Source organism: Serinus canaria, chromosome 20, assembly GCF_022539315.1.
Source record: "Serinus canaria isolate serCan28SL12 chromosome 20, serCan2020, whole genome shotgun sequence".
NCBI lineage: Eukaryota > Metazoa > Chordata > Aves > Passeriformes > Fringillidae > Serinus > Serinus canaria.
In genome coordinates this window covers 5,413,501-5,439,172 of record NC_066333.1, presented here as the reverse complement: position 1 = coordinate 5,439,172, position 25,672 = coordinate 5,413,501, and the positions used below count along the sequence as shown (strand labels likewise).

Sequence of the window (25,672 nt, the reverse complement as noted above, 5' to 3'; positions counted from 1 at the left end):
TGTGAGCAAAGTTTCAACCCCCAAAAGTTTATGTGACATTTAAATATTTCTGAAGATGCAAAGTCTCTCTTCAGCACAAGGTTACAGCGGGGACAGGGGTTATGCTCACTGGGCAAGCATCCATTACCCCTGAGGCTTTCCCTTCAGTATCCTCTAACCCAAACAGAGCTTTTGGCATCTCTTCTGTTCTAGAAAGCTTGATGTCTCTGGCACTGGATCTCTGTCTGTTAATGCTGAGCCTGGTATGTCTCCAAAAGATTACCGCAGTCCCTGTACTATTCCTGCCATTCCCCTGTACCTCCAACAAATCACGAGCAGCTCTGCATTTTTGCAGGGTTGATTCATCTTTTAACTCTGTCAGATTACAAGGACGTTGGTTTAAGGATGGGAAATTCAAAGCACTTTTGGTCTGTGGCTCTGTGTTGTTCCCTGCTCCGCCTTCGCTCCAGCGCTGAGTCCCCGGGGAAAGGCTGAGTCATAACCCTATTTGCAATACTTGTATATATGTCTGCCTGGAACGGGGAAGTTTTACTCTTTATCCAGGAACAGAGCTGTAAAAGGTCAGGCATCTCCAACTGCAGCATGGCAAGAACAGGGATGAAGGCAAAGAAAGCCTCTTTCAGCAGGCAGTTGTCACCTGGAGAGGAAGAGTCCCAACAGATGGCAGAGGTGAGCGGTCCCCTTTCACAACAAGCATAACCCTTGGCTTAATTAGTCTGGTGACAAAACAATTATGTGGGACTGTGATGTTTTAATTCACAAGCCAAATTCATTTGCCACAAAACCACTTCTGAACACCTGTCTCTGCACACCTTCCAAAATACTACTTACATGTCACAATCAAGGGAAGTAGGGCTACTTCCTACATTAATATTGCAGTTTTGACAGCAACTTTACTAATAAAATACTGAAATCAGAGAAGGGTGTAAGCTCTTGTATGCCCAATCAGTACAGCTGTCAAGAGAATAGTGTTGGCACATGATACAGGATGCTACAGATGCCATTTTATCCCACTCCCACCCCCCACTTTAATTTCCCTTCCATCATTTTGCACTAGAATTTTTTTTAAAGAACTGAAAAAAAAGGTCTGAGCACAATCTGGTTCCTTCTAATTTTCCCCCAATTAAGTGAGGTAGCCAGCAAATTAACACCTGGTAACCTCAATTTCTGGTCAACAGTAGCTTTTCCAGATAAATATTAGCCTTTAAGATTTGCTGTCTTTCTGTTCACCTTCTTCTAAGTTTTTGTGAGCACAATTTGAATAGCTCATTAATCTGCTTACAGAGAGGTTTCTTTGTTCTTTAAAATGTCTTACTAGATTCTATGGACAAGGACTTTTTGTATTTTCCTTCTGGTTCCAAAAACATCCCAGTTTCTTTTCCTCTTGCTAGAAATACTTCTAATGCTGAGTATGCTTGAGTTTATGCATTACTCAATACTTCTCTACACTAATGTCCAGAAAGGTGATTTAAGCTGTCTGGATTCTTGGAATCACAATCTGTGCCCAAAATCTGAGGACACAGCATGAAAAATCCATCTTGTTACCAACATTTTTAACCTCTTGTCATTCCAGTAACACTTCTGCTTCAGATGAGTGGCTGAAATTTCTGCCCTGAGTTAAATCCAATTCCTCAGTGTTAGTTGTGTGTTACAGGAGAAGCAAATGAGCTCTCAAGGCTTTCAGGATCAATGCTGTGTATGAGAACAGAGCTCTCTCTTGTATTCAACTTGAAGCATGAGCAAGAAACCCTCTGGTTTGGCAGAGATGAAACCAGCAGGGTCTTTTCAGCCTCTCTGGAAAGGAAAGAAAGTCTTGAAAAAGACTTCTCCAGTTCCACTGCTAAATTATGCAGCTAAAAGTGAGGTAACTCTAACACTGGATTAGGTTCAAAAGCTGGTCAAGTTCAAAAGCTTCCTGTCACTGCAGAAATGGTCAGTCCCTTCTCAGCTCAAACACCACCTTCATGTAGGGCCATGTACTTCACAGCAGCCTCTTTACTAGTTAGCCTGAATTCTTCTCACTGGTTGTGATGCAATAGTAAGCAAAGTTAAAAGTCTCTTTATTATTGCCTAAATGAAAGAATTTTACTGCTTTTTCCCTCCCTCACAGGCTCTTGTTTTAAGCACGCATACTAAAATGCAGATTATCAGAAAAAGACTTCTTCCTTTCAAGGGATTTTTTTTTCCATTTATTTTGTCAAACCATATTACTTTTAAAGTTTTAATCTCTTGTAATTTGTATATAAAGACTACTATTAAAATTACTCCAGTTTAGTTGATGAAATGATGCCAGGGACGATTATGAGTGTTCAAACGTGTGAATGTAGTCCAAGGTGTCTAAAATATTATTCACGTTCCTGGCAAAGAACACATACTTTTGCCCTTGGCATCTGACCAGAATGGTCTAGTGTTGCACTAACTTTTACAATACACAGATACCAGTCAGTAGAGAGTGTAACACTGAGTCATTACCCAAGATCTTTAACACAGATAGTGACGGGGTTATAGTACATTACCTAAACAGGCAATGCAATCCCACGTGTAAAGGTCACTCTCTGAGGTGCTGGTCAATTTATAAATCTTGCCTGAGAAAGCAAACATGGTGCAGAATTAAAAGATCCTATTTGCAAGTCCTGTGTGGCTCAGAAAAGCCACCATAAGGCTAACATGGCATGGTCTGAGGCACAGGGACCCTCACTCTTGAACAGGTTTTAACTCTGGACAAGTCATCTGATTTCATGTGCTTTGATTAAACCATTTAAAACCCACTTACAATAATCCCACCTGAGTAATCTGGAAGAGTTCTAAACTTTTCTAAAATATTTGTATTCCAGTTAGAGGAAGTCACATTATGGTCATGGTGTTCCAGCAATCAATGAAACAGCACTTCTGGAATTATTTAAATGGATTGACACTGCTGCAACACAGGAAAAAGAAGCTCCTGGGCAGAACAACAGAGCTGCAGCTAGGTATGGGAGACAACACCTTTGCCAATAAAGCAAGGCAGACAAAGAAAACCAAAGTGTACATATGAAAGATACAGAAACTGGAAAACCTTTCTACACAGCTACACGTGTCAAGAGCAGAAAACCATACCCAGAAGGCATTGTTCAGAGAGATGATGGTATTATGGATGATACACTGGAGAAGAAAACCATAATCTAAAATAAACTTCCCAAGTGAAACTGGATATGTCACTTACTGGCCCTATTTACACAACTGCAGAATCCACATAAAACATTTACCCTGAGAAAGTATTGCAGGTCTGTTTGCTGTGCTGGTTTATTTCTGCAATAACTCACTGCAAAACACTTGGAATACTGAAACGAGAGTGACAGAAACAGTGAAACCACCACTTGAGTCTCCCATAACCTAAGCCTGAAATTCAATAGCAGAAGTAGGATCTGGGTTTTCAGTCAAAAAAGGAAAGAAACTACAATGATAATGAAGCAAGACTGTCTGGCTTCTGCTTCCTCATTTCATAATGCCATACTTAATGGCAAAGATACCCATTCCAAAAGCAACCTGACACAAAACCTTTTACCAGTGTTTATAAAGATACCTCCACAATCTACATTGCTAAAGAAATAGAAATCCTTAAAACCCTCCTCAAAATCAAATTTAAATGAAATAAGTTACTGTGCTATCACAAGCTTATTTCACTTCAGGTGCCTCACTGGGCCAGGTGCAGCAGTTGAGGGATGCTGACAATTCAACACTGCACTGTTTCCCTCCATAAACCATCTAAAATCTGAGTTTTATAGTATAGTATATTTGCTGCAAAATAACTAAACTAACTGTGACTAAGCACAAGTGGAATACACAATGCAGCTCTTTACTGCAGTCATTCATTTTCAAATCTTACAAAAAATACAAGAAAGAAGTTGTGAAAACTCAAAAAGGGAGCCTGGAGAAGTACAGCAGAACAACCCAACAGTTTTTCCTTTCTAGGGCAGGAACATTATTACCAAAAGTCAAACTCCTCCAGAGAGCATTCTTCCTTTTTCTAAGGCCTCAAATGAAGGAATATAGCACAACTGAATAGATTTGAGTCTATTCATTTCCCAGACTGTATTTACTCTGAGACAAAACCTGTTTTGAGCCGAGCCAGAATTGACCACACCACATTGTACCCAATTCTGCCAAAGCTTGAAAACTGAGTACTTTTGATAGAACCAGAGTAAAACCAATGACCTCACAACCCCTCTCCACACTTCAGCAGTTACTTGAGGCAAAAGATACTGAGGGCCAGACAGATATTATGTCTTTTTCCTTAAATGGACTGGTCTGGGAAACTTGGCTTCAGAACAAGACAGACCCCTCAGACACTGCGTTCTTCATTAATCTTGTCATTTAAAGGCAGTATTCCTTGCTTTTGAATAGAGGGAAAAGAAGAAACCAATGGAATGACTTGGTGATGAATCTTCACAGGAGAGTAGAGACAGGTGGATAGAGAATTGTGTCCAGCCATTCACAGTCCTTTAGAACACCTCCACTAACTTCTCAAGAAGCTCCCCTAAGCTCCAGTTTTAGTATGCAAGCAAGGATATTACACAGCCTGTTTAAAACATGAAGTTTGCAAAATGAAACCAATGCACTTTTTGCTCCACCGAAATCTCAGGACAACTTCAATCCAAGGAAGTGAGGTAAAACAATGTGCCAGCACTGCTAACAGGGACAGCACATGGTGGCCACAGGACAGGACAGGCTGGTGTGTACACTTGCCCATACCCCAAACATTAAAACTTTATCAGGGAGACCTTAAGGATGCCAGAAAAAAAACCTGACTAATCACTCCTACCTTGTGTGACTGGAGCCTCTGGGAGATGAAGTTAACCTGAAGCAAATGTCACTGCTGGCATTTCATCAATCTCACCCAGACTACAGAGGCTCGGGAGGCAAAGCAAGACGTGTTTTAAGAGCCTCTTCAGAAAGAGGACAGACACTCTTAGTGCACATGTTTTGAGCCCTTCTTCAAATTTTTTTTTCAGTCACACTGGATTAATTGCTAATTTTCTGTGCACCTCACTTTCACCTGCTGGGGAAGTAGCTAATACTCTGTGGGTAATTAATGCTTAAGTAATTGAGATAGCTGTATGGCATACAGGGATGCTGACCTTAAGAAACTGCTACACTATGGGCATCCTGCAACAAAACAACTAATGGTGTAGACAGAAGCAGCAAGTTTAATGACTTGTCAGCACCTTTTAATGGCCTCTTCCCAAAGAGGTGGCACGTTCACATATGCCCATTCCACAGCAGATCTTAGCTGTTGTAACAAATGCATAAAATCACTGCGAGGAAAATTGCAGTAGACAATATTAGACAAAGAACAAGTCCAAGGAAGCCTTATAAAGCATGAAAATACATGTTTGATCAGTACAGAAAGGCTAAATTAATAGTTGCTTCTTACACATGCCAAAGGGCTCCCGACCGAGAGGCAACAATGAAGTTTCAATTCATTATTTGCATTCAAAACCAAAAAAGTTCCATGCGAACAGAAACATGTGTTTCCAGGGATTCCCAAGATGTAAAACATTCTCCTGTAATTGTATATATAAGAGACAGAGACTGATACCCATTAGTATGTTTCCACTAACAAAGCAGAATAAAACAGAACAGCAAATTAAAACTTCAGGGAATGACCGGCGTCAGTGAATAGCTCAAAATGCTGCTGTGCTGGCATGAACAGAGTAGAGTCCAGAGTAGTCTCCTAAGGAACCAAGAGCAAACCCATTCTTGTCCCCAGTGACATTTATTCTTATAAGGCTACACTCTTATGAGTGGAAGTACTTATTTTCCATTGCCTCCTCCATTCAGAACTGGAGTTCCTTGCCTTCCCTTACTGGGGTAGAAATGGATTCAGCAATTTTTTCCTACTGCTTTATGAGTCTACAACCACATGAATAAACAAAGTTCTGCACTGCATGTCCACCTTTTAAAATGAAGCAAAATCAAGACACGCTTTTGCCTCAAAATTTAACAGCCACACTCCTGCACATCAGGAGGCTGAGATGAGGCAGAGAATGGGATCTAAAGAGCACAAGCAGATCGAGGGGAAACAAGTTTAATCATACTTACCTCTGAGGTTTCGAAAACCTTACACATATTGTAGCTCCATCTGCATCCCCATTTGCTAATACACAAATATACAAGACTGGAATCCTGAAGGACTTACAGGTACATAAAGTGACTGTGGCTGAGCACAAACAGCTGTTACAAATCGACAGGAGGGGGAAAAAGCAGTTGATAAACGCAGGTTCCTTGGGGATTTTAGGTCTGCTAATACTGAAAACTTTTACTACACCATCTAATCTCAGGCTTTTCCAAATTCTCCCCCGCTTCTTCCCTATTGCGCAAAACACAGTTAACATAACCGGCACGGCAGGACAGACAGACTCGCCAGGAAAGCCTGGACAACTGTTCACAAACCAGTCTGGCATCCAGGGGTGTAAAACTAGCTTAAAATTATGAAAGAAGGTAAAATTTCAGGGCATTCAAATAGATAATGCAAGGGGGACTAATCCTATTTTCACAGTCAGAAAGAAACCAACCTTTAGCACAGATCCACAGCTTAGCGCACAAACTGTCACGCGGTGCTGTCACACAAAATCTTTTCTCGGGAAGAGACAAAGGGAGGGATGTACCCACCACACCGAGGGATGTGTGTGTGGAGACAAAGAGAACTGCCAGGGTCACCCACGAGTGGCTGAGGAGAAAGAAGCAGGGGCACACGCCTCTGGAGAGCCAGGGCAGAAGGTGAGCAAACAGGACAATCCCAACATTTACAGCCCTGTTTAGACTTCGGAGCTATCAGGGACTGCAGGAGATAACCTATCCCTTACTTCAATATTATCTAAAGCAAACCCCTTTTTTCATTAACCCTTATTTTTCTGGTTTTCAGGAATCTTTTCCTTTAAGAGCTCTTGGCAAGCCATTTTGGCTGCAGAATTTTGGGGACAACACATTACTTTTCATCAGTCCCTTCTCAGGAGGGATGTGCAAGTCAGGTGGACTGAAACACCAAGTGCACATACACCAGAGGCACTTTAACTCTTTGGTTGCTTCCAAGCTGGAAGAACCCGAGCCAGTGCTCAGCTGCAGTACAAGAACCAAGCCCAGACTACCAGCACAGCATGCAGTGACAGTGCTGCTGACTCACTACAAACACAGGTAGGTGAGAGCTGGATCACCTTTGGGAGAATTTTGGCAAAGAACTGCTCCAGGAACAGCTCTGAGAGCTACTTCAACAGACTGGGTCAAGAGCAAAGAGAATCTTTTGGTGCAGTCTGTCACAACTTTGCACTACAGACAAGAGAACTTCGTGTTCTGAACACCATCAGCACACTGAGTCAGTGCCCCCAGCACAAGCTCCTTCTGCCTCCAAATGCTCTTTACACCATCATTAGCCTGGAAAGGTGTAAACAGCACAATTTGTGATGCAAAGCCAACGGCTGATTACTGCATGCAAACTTACAAGGTGAGCCAGGAGAAAACAGGGGCAAACAACAACAAATCCTAGTCCTTACAGACCATACTAGAGACTTCAGCCATATTTAAAAAATATGGTTGATGTTATTTTGGGGTGAAGTTTAAAAACTGTAGTAGATTACAAGAAAACTGCTGTGTTGTCAGGAGTAATCACCCTGCAATGATGTCACCTAGAAAAACATTTGCTCTTGCTGGCTGTGTAAATCACTGCTGTACTATTTTATTCATGGAAAATAAGTTTTTTGTAAAGACTGCCTGAAATCCTGACACTTCCTTAGCACAAGAGTGATGTCCCAAGAGCAGCTCAGACAGAGCCTATGTTCACACCAACACCACACAAGGACAGGGCTGGTGCGTTTCACTGTCCTGGGTTTAATCCAGAACAAGGGCTCCCCCAAGGAAAAATTTAACAAATCAAAGGGGAAAAAAAAAGCAGCTGCATTGACCTGCCTCTCCTGCAGCAGTGGATGGCCAGCCTGTGTCAGCAGCCAGGATCACACAGTTTATACACATGGGAGTGGTACATGCTCAGCGTCCTCAGGGAGAGGCTCTAATGGCATTTGCTCAAAGCCTTTTATTAACCATGCCTTGACAACTCCGCGTGGCTTTGGCCAGTGCTGGGCTCCTGCTTGCTGTAGGGAGGAAAGACTAAAGAGGCAGCACCCTTGGGAACAAGCCTCTGCAATGCTTGGTTTGAGAGTGTACACTGAATGCACAAGACAAAAAAATGTGGCTGGTATAAGCTTTAAATCACCTCTACCAAGCAATACCACTGCTTTATGCACTGGAGTCAGATTATTCTACTTGTTTAATATCATTCCCGTCATACTGAACTGATGGGGTAGCATGGCCAAAGTCGTTTGTTTCAGAAGACTGGGAACTCATTTTTATTATACTTGAACTGGTTCCTTACTGTAGGAGCAACTCCCACAATGATCCCAGACAGGATTTTTTTGGTTGGGTCTTTTTTTTTTCCTCGTATCTACAGTGATTCATTTAAAGCATAGGGCTGCACTGGATGGATACAGCCCAATTTCACCTCTGTCCCCATTGTGGGTGAGTTAATTGATCTCTCACCCACAAGAGGCCAATTCCAGCAGTGTCTAGAAGCATTTTATCAAAATCAGCCTTGCCACAAGTCCCATTCTCAAGTCAAGGGAGGGAATGCAATTCCCCTGCCTTAAGGGGATTTTACCACAATTAGCATACAAGAAGAAATCTGATTCCAGCTAAAACACACGAGAAAGTAAACACAAGGTAAATGTTTAATGACAGTTGAGATTTCTGCACTTCTGTACTCCTGAGTCTTCTGAAAGAAGGATCAGCAGAGCAGTGTAGGACATGGTAGTTTTAAAGGAAGACTATGACTGCAATATTTTAATAAGTAGCTGCACTAAATTCCACTGGAAGTCTTCCATTTACAAAATGTTACTTTAAGTCACTGATTTTAATCTCTTTATGCAGCTGTAATCTGTTTATTATGTTAAATCCAGGCCAAATCTCACTAGTTGACAACTGTTACATCACACCACTACAAATACCTGAATATAAAGCATAACCTATTGACACAGGATAAAAGGCTTTGGCTACATTATTATGCATGGTACACTCCTAGCTTCTTCAATTAAAAAACTCCATGCAATGTTTTATCAGTTTGGTGAGGGTTTTTTGTTGTGTTTTGTTTTCTTTTTCTTTTTTTTTATTTTTTAAAAACTAATAGCTGGCATCTCTTCATGGAACACACGGCCAACATTTTCAGATTCCACCCCATGAAAAACTCAAATCTGCCTTGAATAAGACACGAAGGGGAGGAAATGTTTATGCAATTTGTTTCCCATCTAAAAAAAAGCAAACATAGTCCTCAAAAACTGAACTGAATCAATTCTGTTACCTTGTGCCTCAATTTTAAGAGCAGTTCTTTCTTTGCCTACACAGAAATAACAAGTTGTGGAAACAGCTTTTTCTTTTGAGCTTTCAAATGCCCTCCACTACCACAGTCACTAAATGAGCTGTTTAAACCAAAGGAAATAGGTTGCAGGTGCAGAGTGTCATCAAAAGTTCATTTATCACTACACTTCAAACTCTAAGTGCTTAGCTAAAGGCTCCCATCATATCAGAGTTCTGCTCTACAGCTACTGCAACATAATCACATTCTCTGCTTCCCAGTTTTCTAAACATGGAACCTGATACTTTTTAAATGCTTACTGGTGACAAGGGTAGAAACATGTTAAAAAAAATATGAGCACTACAGAAACAACCATAAAGATTCAAGGCTCTGTTATTTCTCTTTAATATAACCTAAAGTGAGAAACCCAAGTTATAAATCTTATTTTCAGGGGTATTCCAATGCATTAGGAAATATTTATTTCCACTTGATTATTTTACAGCAGAAATAGGCAAAGGAAACAAGATGAACATCTAAGACTATTTACAATCTCATAATTTATTCCTGCATGATTCAGCTCTAATGCTACGAAATATTTTGAAATTTCTTGGCTGCCGATTTTATATATGTTGAGACAATTTTTTTAAAGTTATGATAATTCTTACTAGAGTCAAAATTGAATCAATACATCTATTAAAATTTATTATCAATTTTACATGAATGACTAATACCAGATGGAAGCTGCAGCCACTCCAGCTGATTTAGCAGTTTGCTCTCACACAAAGACCCTAGAGCAGCAGCTGCACCATTCCCTCCTGTCCTGATCTCCCAAATATTTCAAGCCTGTGCTAGACAAAACCACCTGTGGGAGTGAGAGCACTATCCAGGTATCCAGCAGAGAGCCAGGCTCACTCTCCTCAGAGCAAGTTCAGCTTTACCCAGGAGTGCAAAGCAGCACCAGCAGTTTCTGAAACTGCAATACCCAAATACATTTAATCTGTCTGAGTTTCCAAGCATTTCGGCAACATTATTCTGCAAGTTTTAAAGTGTACCACATTATTTTTGAACTAGCAATTATCTTATTTCCTGTACTCCAGTCTCCAGCAGACCAGAGAAAATTTGCTCATTTTCTTGTGGTAGCAACTGCGACCTGTGATCACCTTTTACTCGATCCTCTCCAATGCAAAAAGGCTCTGACAGTGAAAGCCTGGAGCCTTCTGCTTTCATTAATGGGCTGTGTAATACTAAACAGGGCCCATAAGTTGGGAAAGCTGCATGAGAAGTGGCCCTAATACCAGAAGAAAGAATAATTGCGAATAACCTATTCTGAAAATTAGCAAACAACATGAGATATTCTGTAGCAAACAACATGAGATACTTAACTTCACAGGCCACCCTCAAAACTAAGCAGCTGCTCCAACAGATCAAGATACTCCTGAAGAAAAAGGTTTAATAAAATTGAGAATTAAGTAACAGCTTGTAACACTTTTCTTTTCCTGATGTTGTACTAAATTCCCCAAATTTGTTGGATACAATGTAAGTTCAACCTGGTTTCCTATGTACATGTTTGCACCTCTACGAGGTGAAGCAGTGCAGCAGTCTCTGCTCAAGAAAGGATCTGCAACCAGAGAAACAGTTCAGCATTAGGTTTTCACAACAAGAGACTTTAGAGTATGAGTTACTTGAGATCAAAACATAAACCAAGACACTTTCTGTCACTGCAGTCACTGTGATAAGTAGTGGAATCCTGTTGCACTTCCCAGTAAGACAGCTACCCTGATAGAGAAACTGCAATTTTCCTTTTTAAGTGAAAGCCATAAGCATGGACAAGTAACACAAGGAGGTAATTTGCTAATACCAAACATGATAAACAAAAACACCCATCTAACTTTGCTACTATGAAAAGTCTACAGTTAAGGTCATGGTCAGCATTTGTTCTATAACAGAGTGTTTTACAAACTACGTGCACATCTGATGTACAAGGCTAATTCTGGGTGGATTAAGTGCAAGGGAAAACTGCAGTGACCTACAGGGAAGAAACATCTTCTGACTCTTGGTGTACAAAGATGCCTGACAACCTAAGTCTGTGCCTTTTTGAAGTACCAATCTCCTCAGGTAACTTGATCTGAATGTAACTAAACCCATTCAGATGACAGGATCTGGGAAATCACATACCTGTAGTGAGCAAAGTGCTGAACACACCTCCTAGCAGTACATACAAACTGTAAGAATAACTGGCAGAGATTGGGAAGAGGCAGGAAAGATTTTAAAAAGAGCCTGAGCTCACAGGATGAGGAACTGAACAAGTGTCCCTGACACTTGCTGACCAAATGACACCACCTTCAGACCTGGATATAACAGACCTGTCACAAACCTAGAAACTACACAAATCTGCATTAATTCTTGAAACTTTAAACACTTCATGGATGCTTAGAAGAAAGCCCTTCTGAAGACTGTATCTTTCCTGAACTGAAAACCAGTGGAAAACTTACTTGTCTGGCCTCTGGAGATACTATGATAAAGATTACCATTACACTTTTTTGTAGTCCATGAACAACAATAATTTTTTAATACTTTTCTTAGTACTAGGGAAAAACAAAGTCAGGCTATATTTGACTCTGGTTACCTATGGAGCTAACTGTCAAAGACTAATTCCAAAGCTCTGCAGAAACTAAAATGTTAACACACACAAAAAGACAATATAAAAATTTATCTTAGAAAAGAAAAATCACACACTAACAAATTCCCTTTGGAATTCAAGTCTTCTTACTCTGAATTAGAATCTGACCATGAGGCTCCTGTGCTAGGGTGAATGGATGGGGTACTTACAAAAAGGGAGGAAAAAACACAAAAACTTAAATTAAAACCAAACTAATTCTGCTCTTAATAAATGAGGCTCACATCTGTTTTGAACACTGTTTCATGCTATTGTGAAATACAGCTACAGGGGACTTATTTCACAAAACAATGCTCCACAGCTCATTCCCTACAAAGGAAACCATTTAAAAATACACCCTAGCTTTAGTACACAAAGACTTAGCAAAGCTCTGATCCCTCAGAAACGTGGCCATGGTGTCAGCATCGTTTCACATTCTCACCAAGCACACTGAGCAGCCATGGGCACAGCCCAAGCACAGATTAGCTCCTGGGAGATCCAGTGCCCCTGCTGAACACTATCCCTGCTGTCAGCAGCCATGTAGTACCCAGCCTGCTGCCATGCAGACCAGATTCAGCTGGTGTGCAAAGACAACACTGGGAGCTTTGAAGAAAAATCTATCAGATTCTTGAAAGAGGCAAATATTGCCCAGGATGAGTGCTGCAGGAGAGGCCCACTCATGAACATAGGGAAGGAGAATTTTAACTCAGACTGTTGTTCAAATGTAAATTCACATTTTGCTGTGCACAGACAAGCTCATGTTTTGACAGTGGCGCGGAGCAAAGCCATAAACTGACGATTATGCATCAGTGGACAGAAGTCACAACAACAGGGCAGGACAGGAAGGGGAAAACGTGTTAGACAGAAAGCAGTGCTTCCAGAACAACAGCTTTACACCTTCACTTCTGAAACAAGAAAATTATGCACTTGCCAGTTCAACTGCTTCTGTCTTTTGCCCAGGATTCAATTTAAGAATTAAATTACTGGGATTGCCAGCTGCAGCCTCCATCTACTGCAAGACAAGCTATAGACTGGGGCAAATAAAACTACTGGGCTCTCCCAAGACCTCATTCTGACAACTAAAGCTGCCAAGCACAGAGCATCAAGGGCCAAGAGCATCAATGTACTTTTTATATCTGTACAATTACAACAGCCTAAAACCCAGGAAGCAGCTTCCTTTAGATACAGGTGATGCTGAATAAGCCCACTTGATGATAAAAGAAAGACAATGTTTATGACAGCTACCAAAATCCAGAGAGCAGCATATTTTAAATTAGAAGACTCTATCTACTCATAAAAACAGGTATTTCAAGGACAGCCTGCTTATGCTCCCTAATGAAGTGCAGGTGACATACACAGCTTTGATAACATGACTCAGACAACATGACGGCTCCTCTGACAGTCTTCCAGGTTTTGGAGTAGGAAGAAGGCAGGATAGGAGATTGCAAAAGTGTAAAAGGCTCTTGAAAAATGCCAATGTTTTCCACATTCATGTCCAAAGGTAACCTGGACAGCTGGAGAGATGTCCCATCTGATGGAGCAAGACGAAGTAACCCAAACACCTACACACTTCTAGGATGACAACTTGTGAGCATCAGAGTTTTAACAGCATTGACATTCAGACTCTGATTTGTGCCAGTGCTTGCTTACTGCAAAGATGGATGGAGATGACACCTACAGAGAGATTGGGCAACATTGCAGAAGTTAATCAAGGTCACTGTTGTTTTGAGTTCATCTCACTCATCTGGCACCATAGTTCTGTCCACATGAACCAACTGCCCCTGGGTGTCTGGCCACTTACACTGTGCACAGGAACACAACCTACACCTCACTTTTTCTACTGCAGAAAGAATTCAAAGACTTTTGCTCTGTATCCCTGAGGTGCTCTGTAAACCACACTGTAAGAATCTCATCTTCATCCAAAGCCCTTGTTAAACCCCAAGTGTTGAGGGGAAACACCAGCAAGAGAAGTTAACTCTGATCCACACATCAAAGGGTTTGCTGTGCACAAGCAGCATTACCACAGATACAGCACATTTTAACAGCCTCAATGACATTCCCGGTCCTCCAAAGAAAAGCAGGCTGCCTTTTATTCCCCATCTGGTGGTCATTAACTCTAGAGAAAAAACCTCAGAGTACGTCACTAGCTCTCCTTCATCCCTCCATTTTGTACATACTGCTTGTGTTGCAATGAATCATCCCCTTCACATGGATCTCCAAAGAGTTCCAGCTTCCCATTTCCCAAAAGGCTGGATTAAACTGGAGAGTGCTCGTCTGACTTGTAAGGTGCCTTCCTAAGGCAAGTTTAAACCAGTACCTGCCCATCCCAGCTATTTTATCTTTCCAAAAACTGATCTTACTCACACACTCACCAGCATTCACAAACTGGGAGAAGACATAATTTGCTCTTCCTATTGCTCCAGGCCCACTTAGGAGAGACTCATAGCAAGGTGGCTGTATGGTGCAAGAGACTGACATACCTGATACCAGAACCCTGTACACAAACCAGGAAGACACTGTCTCCCTATTGCAAAATCAGTGATTTCACTAATTGCAGAACCTTCCACACAACATTTCTAATCTGTATTGTACCATAAGTGTTCATTAAAGAATATAGTACCACAGAAAAAAATGCCCACCTTAGCTCCTAAGATGAGCTTTTCATATAACAATATGCTAAAATTGCATAACAATATGCAGAAGCGCCTTTTTTTTTTTTCCTATGTGCTGCCCCTTTGATAAGCACCTCAGTCTTAAGCTGGAGAAGGAATTAAAAGTCAGGAGCAAGTGTCCAAGATGGAACTGAATCTCCATCCCAGCCAGACAGCTTTACATCTACTTCTGTGCTGGAAAAAAAAAATCACTCCACTATGTTCTGGTTTCTCCAGCTCTGAGAAGAGCATAGTACTCCCTCTTTCCCCATTGTGTTGCCTATTTAAACAATATGGCCTGAGGACAAGATAACAATGTACAGCACAAATGACCTTAAACCCAGACACAGCATCCATGAGTAACAAAATGTCCCTCCCTGGTGCTTCGTGCCTTCAGCTTCAAAAGAGTCTCTCTTCACTTTCAACCCTTCACACCCTCATGTCCTGAGCAGAGCACCAAGCACTCCAGACAAGCTGACAGCTGGCAAGGCAGCACTGCACCAAACCAGAAGCTGCAATAAGAATTGCCAACTTATCGGCTACTAATCTCCCTAAGGACAGCACCAACTCCATCCACTTGCATCTGCTGCAGAGCAGATGAAGGAAGACAGCCTTCCACCTGGTTATCAGGTCTCCAAAGAGATGGAATGTAACAGGGTGTCTTTGTCTTGCCTCCAGCTACTGAAAAATCGGCAACAGACACTATAGTTTAAAGGGGGGAAAAACACTGAAGCATCTTCTCTCCTAAAAGGTCTTTATAAGTCACCTCTGCAAAACAAGAAAGTGCAACCTCAGAGGAAGAGGAGCAGCTGTTTTGACAAGTCTGGCCCTTGTTCAAATACCAGGATAAGCCTTGAGTAGTAAAATATTGCCATCAATAAAAAGTTCAACTAAAGTACATTGCCCTGGCCTTAAAGTACAGGTCATCTATTCCATGTTACATGCACAGGAAAAGCTGCTGTAATGTTGTTCAATTGAAAATGTGTACAGAAGTGACAAATGAAAGAAAAAAATGTTCTGGATAACACTGTACAAGTTCATGCTCTCATGTGTCAGAAGCTGTGTTAGGCAACAGAGCAGAGTATGTGACAAATGCCAGGAAAAAATTAAAAAGCTATCTGCACTTGGGGATTGCTCCATCCCTAAGAATTATTTTCTTGACTTCTTAACTATGAAGCCACATCTCTGGCCAATAAATTAAAAAACTGTTCTTAAAAATTCTTAAAATTATTCCCTTTAGACACTGCCACACATCTAGCCGCACCAAACTGACAAGACATTTGGATGGAAACAATTTCCTGCTGCATACACCAAGTAGTAGAGTGAACCCAGCAGTGGGTTTTGGACAGAAAAGCTGTATGCAGTTTATAAATGTTCAACACCAGGTCTCATATTGAATTTCTTCTTATAATTTATTCTTAAACACAGCAAAATATTCAACTACTGAGGTCCTGGATGCTTGCTGCAAAAATCAGTAACACTATGCAAATCAATGACTGGGATTACAAAATGAGCAATAAGGAATAAAAGCCACCAGGATCTTATTTTTAGAAAACCACTGAAAAATAGCATTATGAAAGAAAATGGACATCTTGAAGAACCAGAACTATGCCTTCATTGAGAATGTAAGAGTATTTCTCCCCTAAATAAAGCTGCACTATGTGCTGAATGCTGTGTGTGTGAAAGAGATTGTCAGCTGTACATTGCAGCTGATGAGACCTAGCAAGCACTCAGCTAGTTGTCCAAACTAAAACATCAGTGTGTTATCAACACTATTCTCATACCAAATCCAAAAGCACAGCACTGTACCAGCTACTACAAAGAAACTTAACTCCAGCCTGCCCAAACCAGGACACAAGTACATCCCCACCATGGAACATGAGTTCCATGGACATGGCCAAAGATGAGTTACACAGACTGATAAAACTATTTTAGTGAAGCTACAAGTACATTCCAAGCTTTCCTGAGGCAGAAATCAATCTCTCTCCAGTGATGGAAAGATACAGGCAGCTGCAGAATTACTCCGCTGCAAAGCTGAATTCCATGAATGTCCATCTGTCTCTAACATGTCTATGCTGGGCAGAATTATGAAGGAAAATCTCCATCTTTTGGTGGGCACCATGAGGCTCAGCATTCTGCAATACTAATAGAGAAGAAAGCCATTGTCTTGCTAACACTCCCTAAAAAGCTCCTTCTCTGACGAAGGTATAAGATAAAAATACATCCAGGGACACCCACAAAGCTCACAACTGCACAAAGCATATGGTGAACATGAACAAATACACTCACGTCAAAAATATCAATAAGGAATCCGAAAACCTCTACTGATCGGAAGCTCTGTGGGAAGGAACTTTTGTCTCTTTGAGACTGACAAGAGCCTCCAATTAAAACCATTTCCCAACATTCTGATGCTGTCCCTCTTTACCCTGCCATCATCCCAATTTCAGAAGTCAACACCTTCAGACTTAGAAAGGGGTTTAAGTACTCCAGGTGGAGATGCAGGGTGTTTTTCTTGAGGAGACACTGTCCGCCGAGGCTGAGTGACAAGCACCTAAACTAACTTTCCTGCTGTGCCTCCAGTGAGCCTGCACTGCCCCCATCCCATCAAGATAAGCACTTCAGACATTTTCCAGCCCCCGCCTCCAAAGCCTCCCAAGACAGGAGTAAGGCATGCTCACTGCTGCCTGTCCTTGGGGCTCCTTCATACTGGGAACAGGCAGATCCCAAGCCCAGAGCAGCTGGCAGTGCAAGTCATTCTTCCAAACTGAACTACTGCTGCAACCACCTCTGAGAGAAACTGTTCAGACTCAAGCAACAGCCATGAAACAAGGTGAACTTCCCCAGGGTAAAGCAGCAGTACAGTATTTTATTCTAGCAGAGAAACAGGCCTTGAGATGATGGAAAACATCACCAGAACTCTGTGACAACACTAGAGAATCTGTGAGGCAATTCTTACTTGAACCGCTGTCCTTCTCCTACTCATCTCCCCTCATTACAGAACTCCATCTCTATCATTAGTATTAATAGAGAACTAATTGCCAAGGTCTCCCACGTCTCCAAAAGCATCAAGTCTGACCTCCACCAGTTGGAGGATCTCCCAGATCATTGTTTTTTGCAAGGACTGGCACAAAACTGTATTTCCTGCCACTGCTCCTGCTGACACAGACAGGGATTTTTAAAAAATCCTGATTTTTTTTTTCTCAAAGAAGTCAGGGAATCATTGATGCTAAGTACATGTTACAAAAGAACAAATTTCAGGAAGATTGACTACTGCTCCACATTCTCAACTTTCATTCTCAACTCTGGACCTCTCACTTGTTCATCAGCTGAGCAGCTACAGAAGTCAAATTTAGAAACCAAATTTCCACTTGAAAACATGCAGGTATGCTCATATTTCTCAAGCCAAAACCAATTTTTTAATCCTCCTTATACCATGCAGGTCACAAGAATCCAAATTTAACTTCACCCTTTCTTTTCACATCACCTTCCAAAAGTCCTAACTCTTGCTCTGACACTGCAAGATATTACAGCAGTTGACTAAGATCAGTAGTTTAAAAAGCAAGCATTCAAGATGAAAATATTTCCAACTATAAACCTCATTAAATCCACTGGAGCTAGTTAGCATTTATGTCAGCCAGGACATTTTGAACAAACACTGTGCTAAAAATACTGTAGTCTCATACACACCGGGAAACCACTACTACAGCATGTTCAGCTGAGCTAGGAAATCGCAGGAGCCTGCAGCAGAAAAGGCTCTCTCTGCTCTGCCTGGAACAGCACTTCCACACTGTAGTAATTCCAGCCCTCAACCACTGATGGACAGTGGAAGCCACCAGAGCACACACAGAGGAACTCACTGGAGCAGGCAGCTACTGGCAGAGTAAGGACAACAGTAACTGGGAACACTTTAAAAGGAGTAATCCGACTGCAGCTCTGAACTGGGTTTTAAATTTATTTTCTGCTTTTTTTTTTCAGAAGAGCAGAACAGCAGCAAACTTGTTGCTAAAACCACAGCAAGCCCTTATTCTTCTTTCATTCCCTGACCATTCTGAAATCTAAAGATGATCCACATTTGAATGCTGACAGTGCTGAACAGCTCAGAACAGAGAGTCCTGTAGGGAGAAGGTACAGGCAGATGTGTCATATGCTCTGTCAAAAAGGACAGTCCCAGGGGAGCAATGTAATAAACACTGATTTCAACATCAACTATCTTCTATCAGATTTGGAAAGCTAAGATGCAGACCTTCAAAAACCCAGGCAGAAGCAGCATATATAACACTAAATAGATTATGCTCCCATGTTTTGGAGTGTGAGGTTTTCTATAAAATGAGGAGCAGTATGTATAAAACTGGAAGCCACAAAATCAATTAAATTTAATAAGCCAATAAATATTTGTGAATGTTCTACAAGGATATGAAAAACTGCATCAGCACAATCAGCTCAAACGGACTTGAAAGAGAAACTGTCCCATCTTGAAAAGCCACAGGAAAAAAAAAATCTGCAATGATTTCCTAGGTTAAACTGTATTTCTCTTAAATAGTCACTGTGACATTAAAGCCCATCCCTGCAGTCCAGTAACAAAAAAGCAGATACATGTCAGTGCTCCACTGATTTTAGCAGAACTACACCAATTTACAACACCAGGGAGAATCTGACCTGGAGCCTCCCTCTAACAGGGCAGTGGCTTGTGCTATTTCAGCAGGTATCACTTTAACAGGAATCCAGTGAAATCATTAACAGAGGAATTTGAGTCAATGAGATGTTAAGTACTTGCTATAATTACATATTATTGCAGTTTCTGCTGACAGTGCAACTCAGGAGGTTGGAATTCAATGAACTATCTAACGAATATCTGAAGTCACAGTTGTAAATGAAATTAAGTCTGATTTGTGCTTGATCACATTTATGAGCTGTGGGTCTAATTTACACGAAGCAATGCAAAAAAAGCACATTTTTACACAAGTCCCCTGGTCCAAAATTTTTCATGTTTTACAAAGTAAACAAAGAAGCCCTGATAACACATTAATAACAGAGAGTGCTTAACACTGGAGTGAAAGAAGAAACATCTTAAGAAAACCTGCTAGCAGGAAGAAACACACGGGCCATTAACCCCCAAAACACATCTTCCAGCACATTTAAGTAATTCTGCTGAGTTTTAACAAAAACACAAGTCGGCTGCAGCTCCCAGAAACACACTTAACTCCCCACTCCCACCAGACACCCATTAAGTTTTAACCTAAACGCTGAATGTGTCAGAACAATTAACACAACAGACCTCAAGGTCTTTAGCAAAGCCCTTCTGAGGCTTCTGCTGGGGAAAATAAATGCAACCAACTTATGTAGCACATGATGGTGAAGAACAGCTTACCAACAATATGTTTATTTACATTTCTGAGAAGTGTCATGAATGACAAATTTACTTCAGAATACTCTCACCTATCACAATCTGAAAATTCCCACAGTGAAGCTACACTCTCATATCCTAACAAGCCCTGATAAAGATTGCTCTGAACATATTGAAAATCAATGCAAAAAACAAAAATAAGAAATTTTGCCGAGATTGGCGTCTTATGTAAAATACTTCGGAAATAAAATTAAAAAAAAAAAAACCAACTAAGTGGTTGCAGACTTAAAACTACCCAAGTATTGTTCTGAGGCTGTGGGCAGCACTTCCCACAATGCAGGCTCACCACCAGCACTGCAGTCTGGAGCGAAGGCAGGGAGCCATGCAAGGAAGGAACAAGCTACATTCTTCTGGATTCTCATCTCCATGTATCACAGAAAAGGCAAAGGAAATTTTCAGCAGAGATATCAATCTGCACCTAAATACTATTAATTACCTTTTGTACTTTGGATCCCTTGCCAAACGTTTGACATTTAAAGCATTCCTGAGACATGTTCCCAGGGAACTTAAAAGACAGTTTCTCCCTGACATGTCACACACACACAGAGCACAGGCAGTGCCTTCACACTTCCTAAATCCGTGCAGTTTGTTTAGCGCAGTGGCTCTAACAGCAGTGCTAAGGTACACACAGCCCTATGCCAGAAGTGGCCCTGCTCTCCTTCAAAAAACTCTCACCCATCCAGAAGGCGCCAGCAAAGGCAGCAGCAAGGAAGCACAAATCTGGTCTCCAACAGACTGTTTCACAACCACTGAGAAATCCTAAAGATCTCTGCTATGTTGCTCTACAGTTTGTTAGCATTTAAATCACCCACACCTCTTATTGCACAGCTCTGTCATCCATGAAACATGAATTTAATGCAAAACATAAAACGTGCTGAAATTCCTTAACTTGTAAGGCATTTGGTTCAGCACTCCTGTTATTTAATTTGAATTTCCCTCTTGCTCATTCCTTCATGTTGCCAGCCTGATAAATACACAGATGCCCCAGGAGCGCTTGGGCCAACAAAAAAAACCTGCCAGTTCCTGATAAGATGCTGCAGCAGTAAGGGCTTCAGTTTTTTTCTCCAAAAAAATACTCACTGTTAAAGCAAGCCCCTCCTTCAAACATATTTGAATTCCAGAAGCTACCTCTGTGACGGTGGACAAATTCACACTTGACTCCTGTTAACGCATTGTAATGGTTACTCCAGTGATACTTGACCTCAAATTGCATCTTAACATTACTGGCCAAATCAATTGGAAGCAAAAAGCACTGCTTGGGGTGATGTCCTCAGTCTCCACACTGAGCAGTTCTGGATTTTACACAAGTTCTGATCACAGGCTGCTGAGCAGCCAAGGCACTAATAGCAGTTAGTAGAATTTAGTAGTTTTGGAATGCAATTTGATTATTTTGCAAACAAAAGTAATTTTTATCTACTGCACTCTGCAAACACAATGGGAGAGCTCAAAGTCAAGATAAATTGCTTTTAGTCTCATTGCCCTCACTAGTAAGAGGATGTTACATCCAACCTGAGTAACAAAGCTCTTAAAGGCAAAACTCAATAGAATCCAAATCTGTGAACGTGGGGACATTTTTAGCATCCAAGCTGTAGTTGGAAACAACAATTTTGGACTCCATTTCCCTTCTGAATGCTGAGGACTGCAAGGATGTTACTTGCAGAAAAGGCTGGCTGTTTCAGCACAATACTGCTCTCAGCATGGTCTGCAAACAGGCACTGTGAGGACTGAACACGGAAAATTCTTTGCAATGCGTACGGATACTAAAAATACAGCTAAGGTGAAAAAAATACCCACTACAGCCAAACAGGGGGGAGAACCTGGATATTGAAATGGAATGCAATTACTCAAGTTGGAATTTGCCCAGGACACTCTTGCTTAGAGTGATCTGGCTATTTAATGACAAGAAATAGCCAGGAACACGAATTTACTGCTGGCACCCCCTCTCATACCCAACACTACCCTGCTATCAATGAAATGGGTGTGTAACCAGACCCAGGCTCCAGCTACAACCAGGCTGCCCCGTGGTGACCTGCAATGGGCAGATCCACCCAACCTATTGCAGCTGCAACAACTTGTGTGACCACAACCCGAGGGAGTGTGTCCACTGACCCAGATAGAAACATTAATAACAGGAAGCTTCAAAGTGCTTAAGCTACCCTATTACTGATACACTAGCCAAAAGTCACCCAAAACACTCTTTACTAACAAAAATCTTTACTGCTGCTACACTCAACACTTAGAATGAGTCAGTACCAGCCCCCAGAAAAGCTTCCCTTCCCCCAAATGTGAAATACAGGAGACCCTAAAAGGAGTTTGGCTCTACTGTTTAGCGCTGCCTGACAATAATCAAAGTACAAACCAATTCTAAACATCCGGGGGGAAAAAAACCTGGCACTTGGATTCCTACCACCCACTCCTAATCTTTGCCACTGAATAGGATCAAAAATCAAGAAAATAAGAGCAAGAGCCTCAGTCTCTGCCTGAAGGAGAACTGCTGCTCTCACATCCACGCGTGACAATTCCCGACGCACCAGTGCAAAGAGCTCCTGTACAGAGGAAACAAGGCTCAGAGCAAGCAGAGGTGACAGATTTTCAGGGAGATCAGGGGTGGTCACAAGGTCAGAGTGCCCAGTGTCTATTCAGCATTATTCCCCTAGCAAGACTAACGGTGTTACACGTACCTTCCAGTGCTGAAAAGGGTTTTGGGGTTTAGGGACCTCTGATCAATGACAATGATGCTACATGACTGCCATAAATAATTGCAGTAGGAGGGAAAGAGTGCTGATGCCTACACTGGTATGGATTTTGTTGGGTGTGCTTGATTTACCAGGAATTTGGTTTTTCCATCAAGGTGTCTGACTTTGAATTTCTGTATTGAATTCCTTCAACACATGGTAGAAATAAAAACCACAGGAGTTTTAAGAGCTGCAGGACTAAAGCTCTTAGAAGAATAAAACAGCACATGGTCACAATAGAGGAGAAAAATCCCTCTGAAAGGTTCACTGGAAGATGGAGTCAAAAGGTCAAATATACATCACTTCCTCTATGTACAACAGTATTAAATAACTAAAGTTTACCAGGGAGTATTTTTCCCTAAATAAAGATGATCCTTAGATGAAACAAGTATTTTCCAGTACAAGAAGGCTACAAGCATTCCTATATAAGCTTACATTTAAATTGCTTCAAGAGTTACACCCTTACTTCTTGGGAAATCCACTGCACCCTTTTTTCCTGATAACAATTATTGATAGAGCCCCACTAAAAATTCAGAATTAAGAGTTCAAAACGAGCATATTTGATACTGTCTGCTCCTGCTGCACACACACAATCACATTCCAATGAACTGACAGAACGAAAGGTGCTCGCAAGCGTAGATCTGTAAATATTTACACGCTGTAGCCTACAAAGCAACCAGGCACGTGGACATCATCCAGAAAAGCATTCTAAAAATTAGTGTAACTATAAGTCAAGCAGATATTTTCAACCACCTTTTTTGTCCTTTACCACCTCAGCAGTCAGGAGACAGCTCAGAGCTCCTCACACATCCCAAACAGTGACAGTAATACACACACACAAAGGTTGGTTGTGTACCCTCAACTCCCCTCCACCCTATTTAAGCCCTTCGATTTGACACCTATCAAATGAGACAGGCTTGCAATCAGCTTGCTTCCTATAAAAATTAATAAATTATCAGAAAAAGTTAGCAGTCAACAGGCTGATTGAAAATATTGTATGTATGTAGATATATATGAATATAAATATATAGAGATATGCATATATATTTATATATAAACATACAAAAATTATATGTAAGTGTCTACACATATATATAAACATATAGTTAATTACAGGACTCCTGTAAATGTTTCTAAACAAAATTAAGTTAGCTGGCAAAGTCCCTAAAGTGATGCTGTCTACCCTTCTGGAATTGTCTACACTATGGTCTGTTGGGTTTTTAAAGTAGGTTTTATTTTAATTTTAAAAAACCCCATCTAGCAAGGTAAAGTCACATCATTTAAATAGCCAGGAAAAAAATAAGGCTGATCTTAAAATGGATGCAGCAGTTTCTTTTAAAGAGCAACATGTTGCAATCACCTTTCATTTTAGGGGAAGGGAGGGATTCCCTCAAAGGAACAGAGACGGGGAGCAGTGGGGGGAGGGAGCCTGCGATTTAAAAAAAAAAAAAAAAAAAAAAAAAAAAAAAGCGACTTGGGATTTTTAATTTTTTTTTTTTTTTTGAAGCTAAAAACTTCGCTTTCCCTTTGGTTACAAGAGGCTGGTGCCGGGGATGGCGGCCCAGTGCCTCTGCAGAGGCGGCTCGGCGGCAGCTCGGGGAGGAGGAGAAGGAGAGAAAAGCCACAGAGAGAGCGAGAGAAAAAGAAAATGGCGCAGAGACTAAGTCCCGACCGTCGACAAGGCGACTTTCCAGGGAGGAATCGGGGCCCAAAGGCGACCCCGGCCGAGCCGCTACGCTCGGATCGGGGGCCTGCGGTGCCCCCACTCGGGGCGGCGGGGGTCGGGGGGGGCCGATCCCGGCGGGAAAGGGGCGCTTTTGGCAGCTCGATGGGAACAATGGGGCCGGTGAGCGCGGAGCCGGGACTTAGTCTCTGGGACGCCATGTCTGTGCGAGGGGCGCGCCGGGGCCGCACTCACCGTTCGCTCGGAAATCCGCCTCGATCTGCGGGGAGAGCACACAGGGACACACCGTCAGTACGCCCAGGTCCGCGACGCTCCGGGGAACCCCCACTCTCGCCCTCACCCTCATTTTTAGGGGAATTTAATACTAAATGGGAAAAGCCCGGCGCGATGCGGAAGGTGATGGGGGAACCGGTGAAGCGCCCCCCAGCCCCCGCACAGCTCATAAGGGGACCCCTCCCGAGGCCCCCCAAAGGGGAGCGAGCCGGGGGAGCGCGGCAGGCGCCCCTTCCCCTTCTCCACCCAGCCCGGGGGGCCACACGCGGGTCCCCGCTCCCACCGCCCCGCATCCCACCGCAGAGGGAAAGCTGGGCTGACAGGGCTCTGCCCAGACTTATGGGGGCGGCTGCAGAGCACGGCTCCCCCGCTGGGGTTACGGGGGGCGGCGAGGCGGCCAGCCCAGGGCCGGCACGGGGATATGCGAGCACCGCGGTGGGGGTCCCCCGGGAGCGCGCCCCGCAGGCGGGCACGGGGCGCTCACCTGGGAATCGTTGTGCAGCTGGTCCCCGCTCATGCCGGAGGCGCGGGCGGCCGGGCGGAGCGGGAGGAGCGGCGGGCAGAGGAGCGCCGGGCGGAGCGGGACGCGGGGAGCGCAGCGCGGTTGTGTAACAGACTAAGTCCCGGTTTCGGCGCTCTGCGCAGGCGCGGCGCCTTTTAAAGCGGCGGTGAGGACTGATGGGCAGGGGGCGGGAAGCGGCCGCGCGCCTATTTGCATCCGAGCCACGCCCACGGAGCCGGCATGATTTGCATGGGGGCCACGCCCCGCCGGCGTGACCGCTCCGACCCACTGCCCCCCACTGTCTCTTCGCCGGCTCGCTGCTTTACATATCCGGTCCCGCCCCTTCCTCGCCTTCACCCAATGGCGCGGCAAAACCCTGCACTCATTTACA

The 25,672-nt window shown here is 42.6% G+C and overlaps 1 protein-coding gene across 1 annotated transcript in view; it reads right to left on the bottom strand.

Moving 5' to 3' along the window:
• The window catches only part of TOP1 (DNA topoisomerase I), a 65,832-nt gene extending 40,417 nt beyond the window's left edge, over nt 1–25,415 (bottom strand). The window contains exons 1-2 of the mRNA XM_030231955.2: nt 25,264–25,415; nt 24,741–24,765 (exon numbers count right to left, since the gene is read on the bottom strand). Of these exons, the coding sequence (XP_030087815.1) occupies nt 24,741–24,765; nt 25,264–25,296 (58 nt within the window). The 5' untranslated portion in view covers nt 25,297–25,415. The remainder of the gene's footprint in view (nt 1–24,740; nt 24,766–25,263) is intronic.
• Nucleotides 25,416–25,672: the final 257 nt, after the last annotated feature.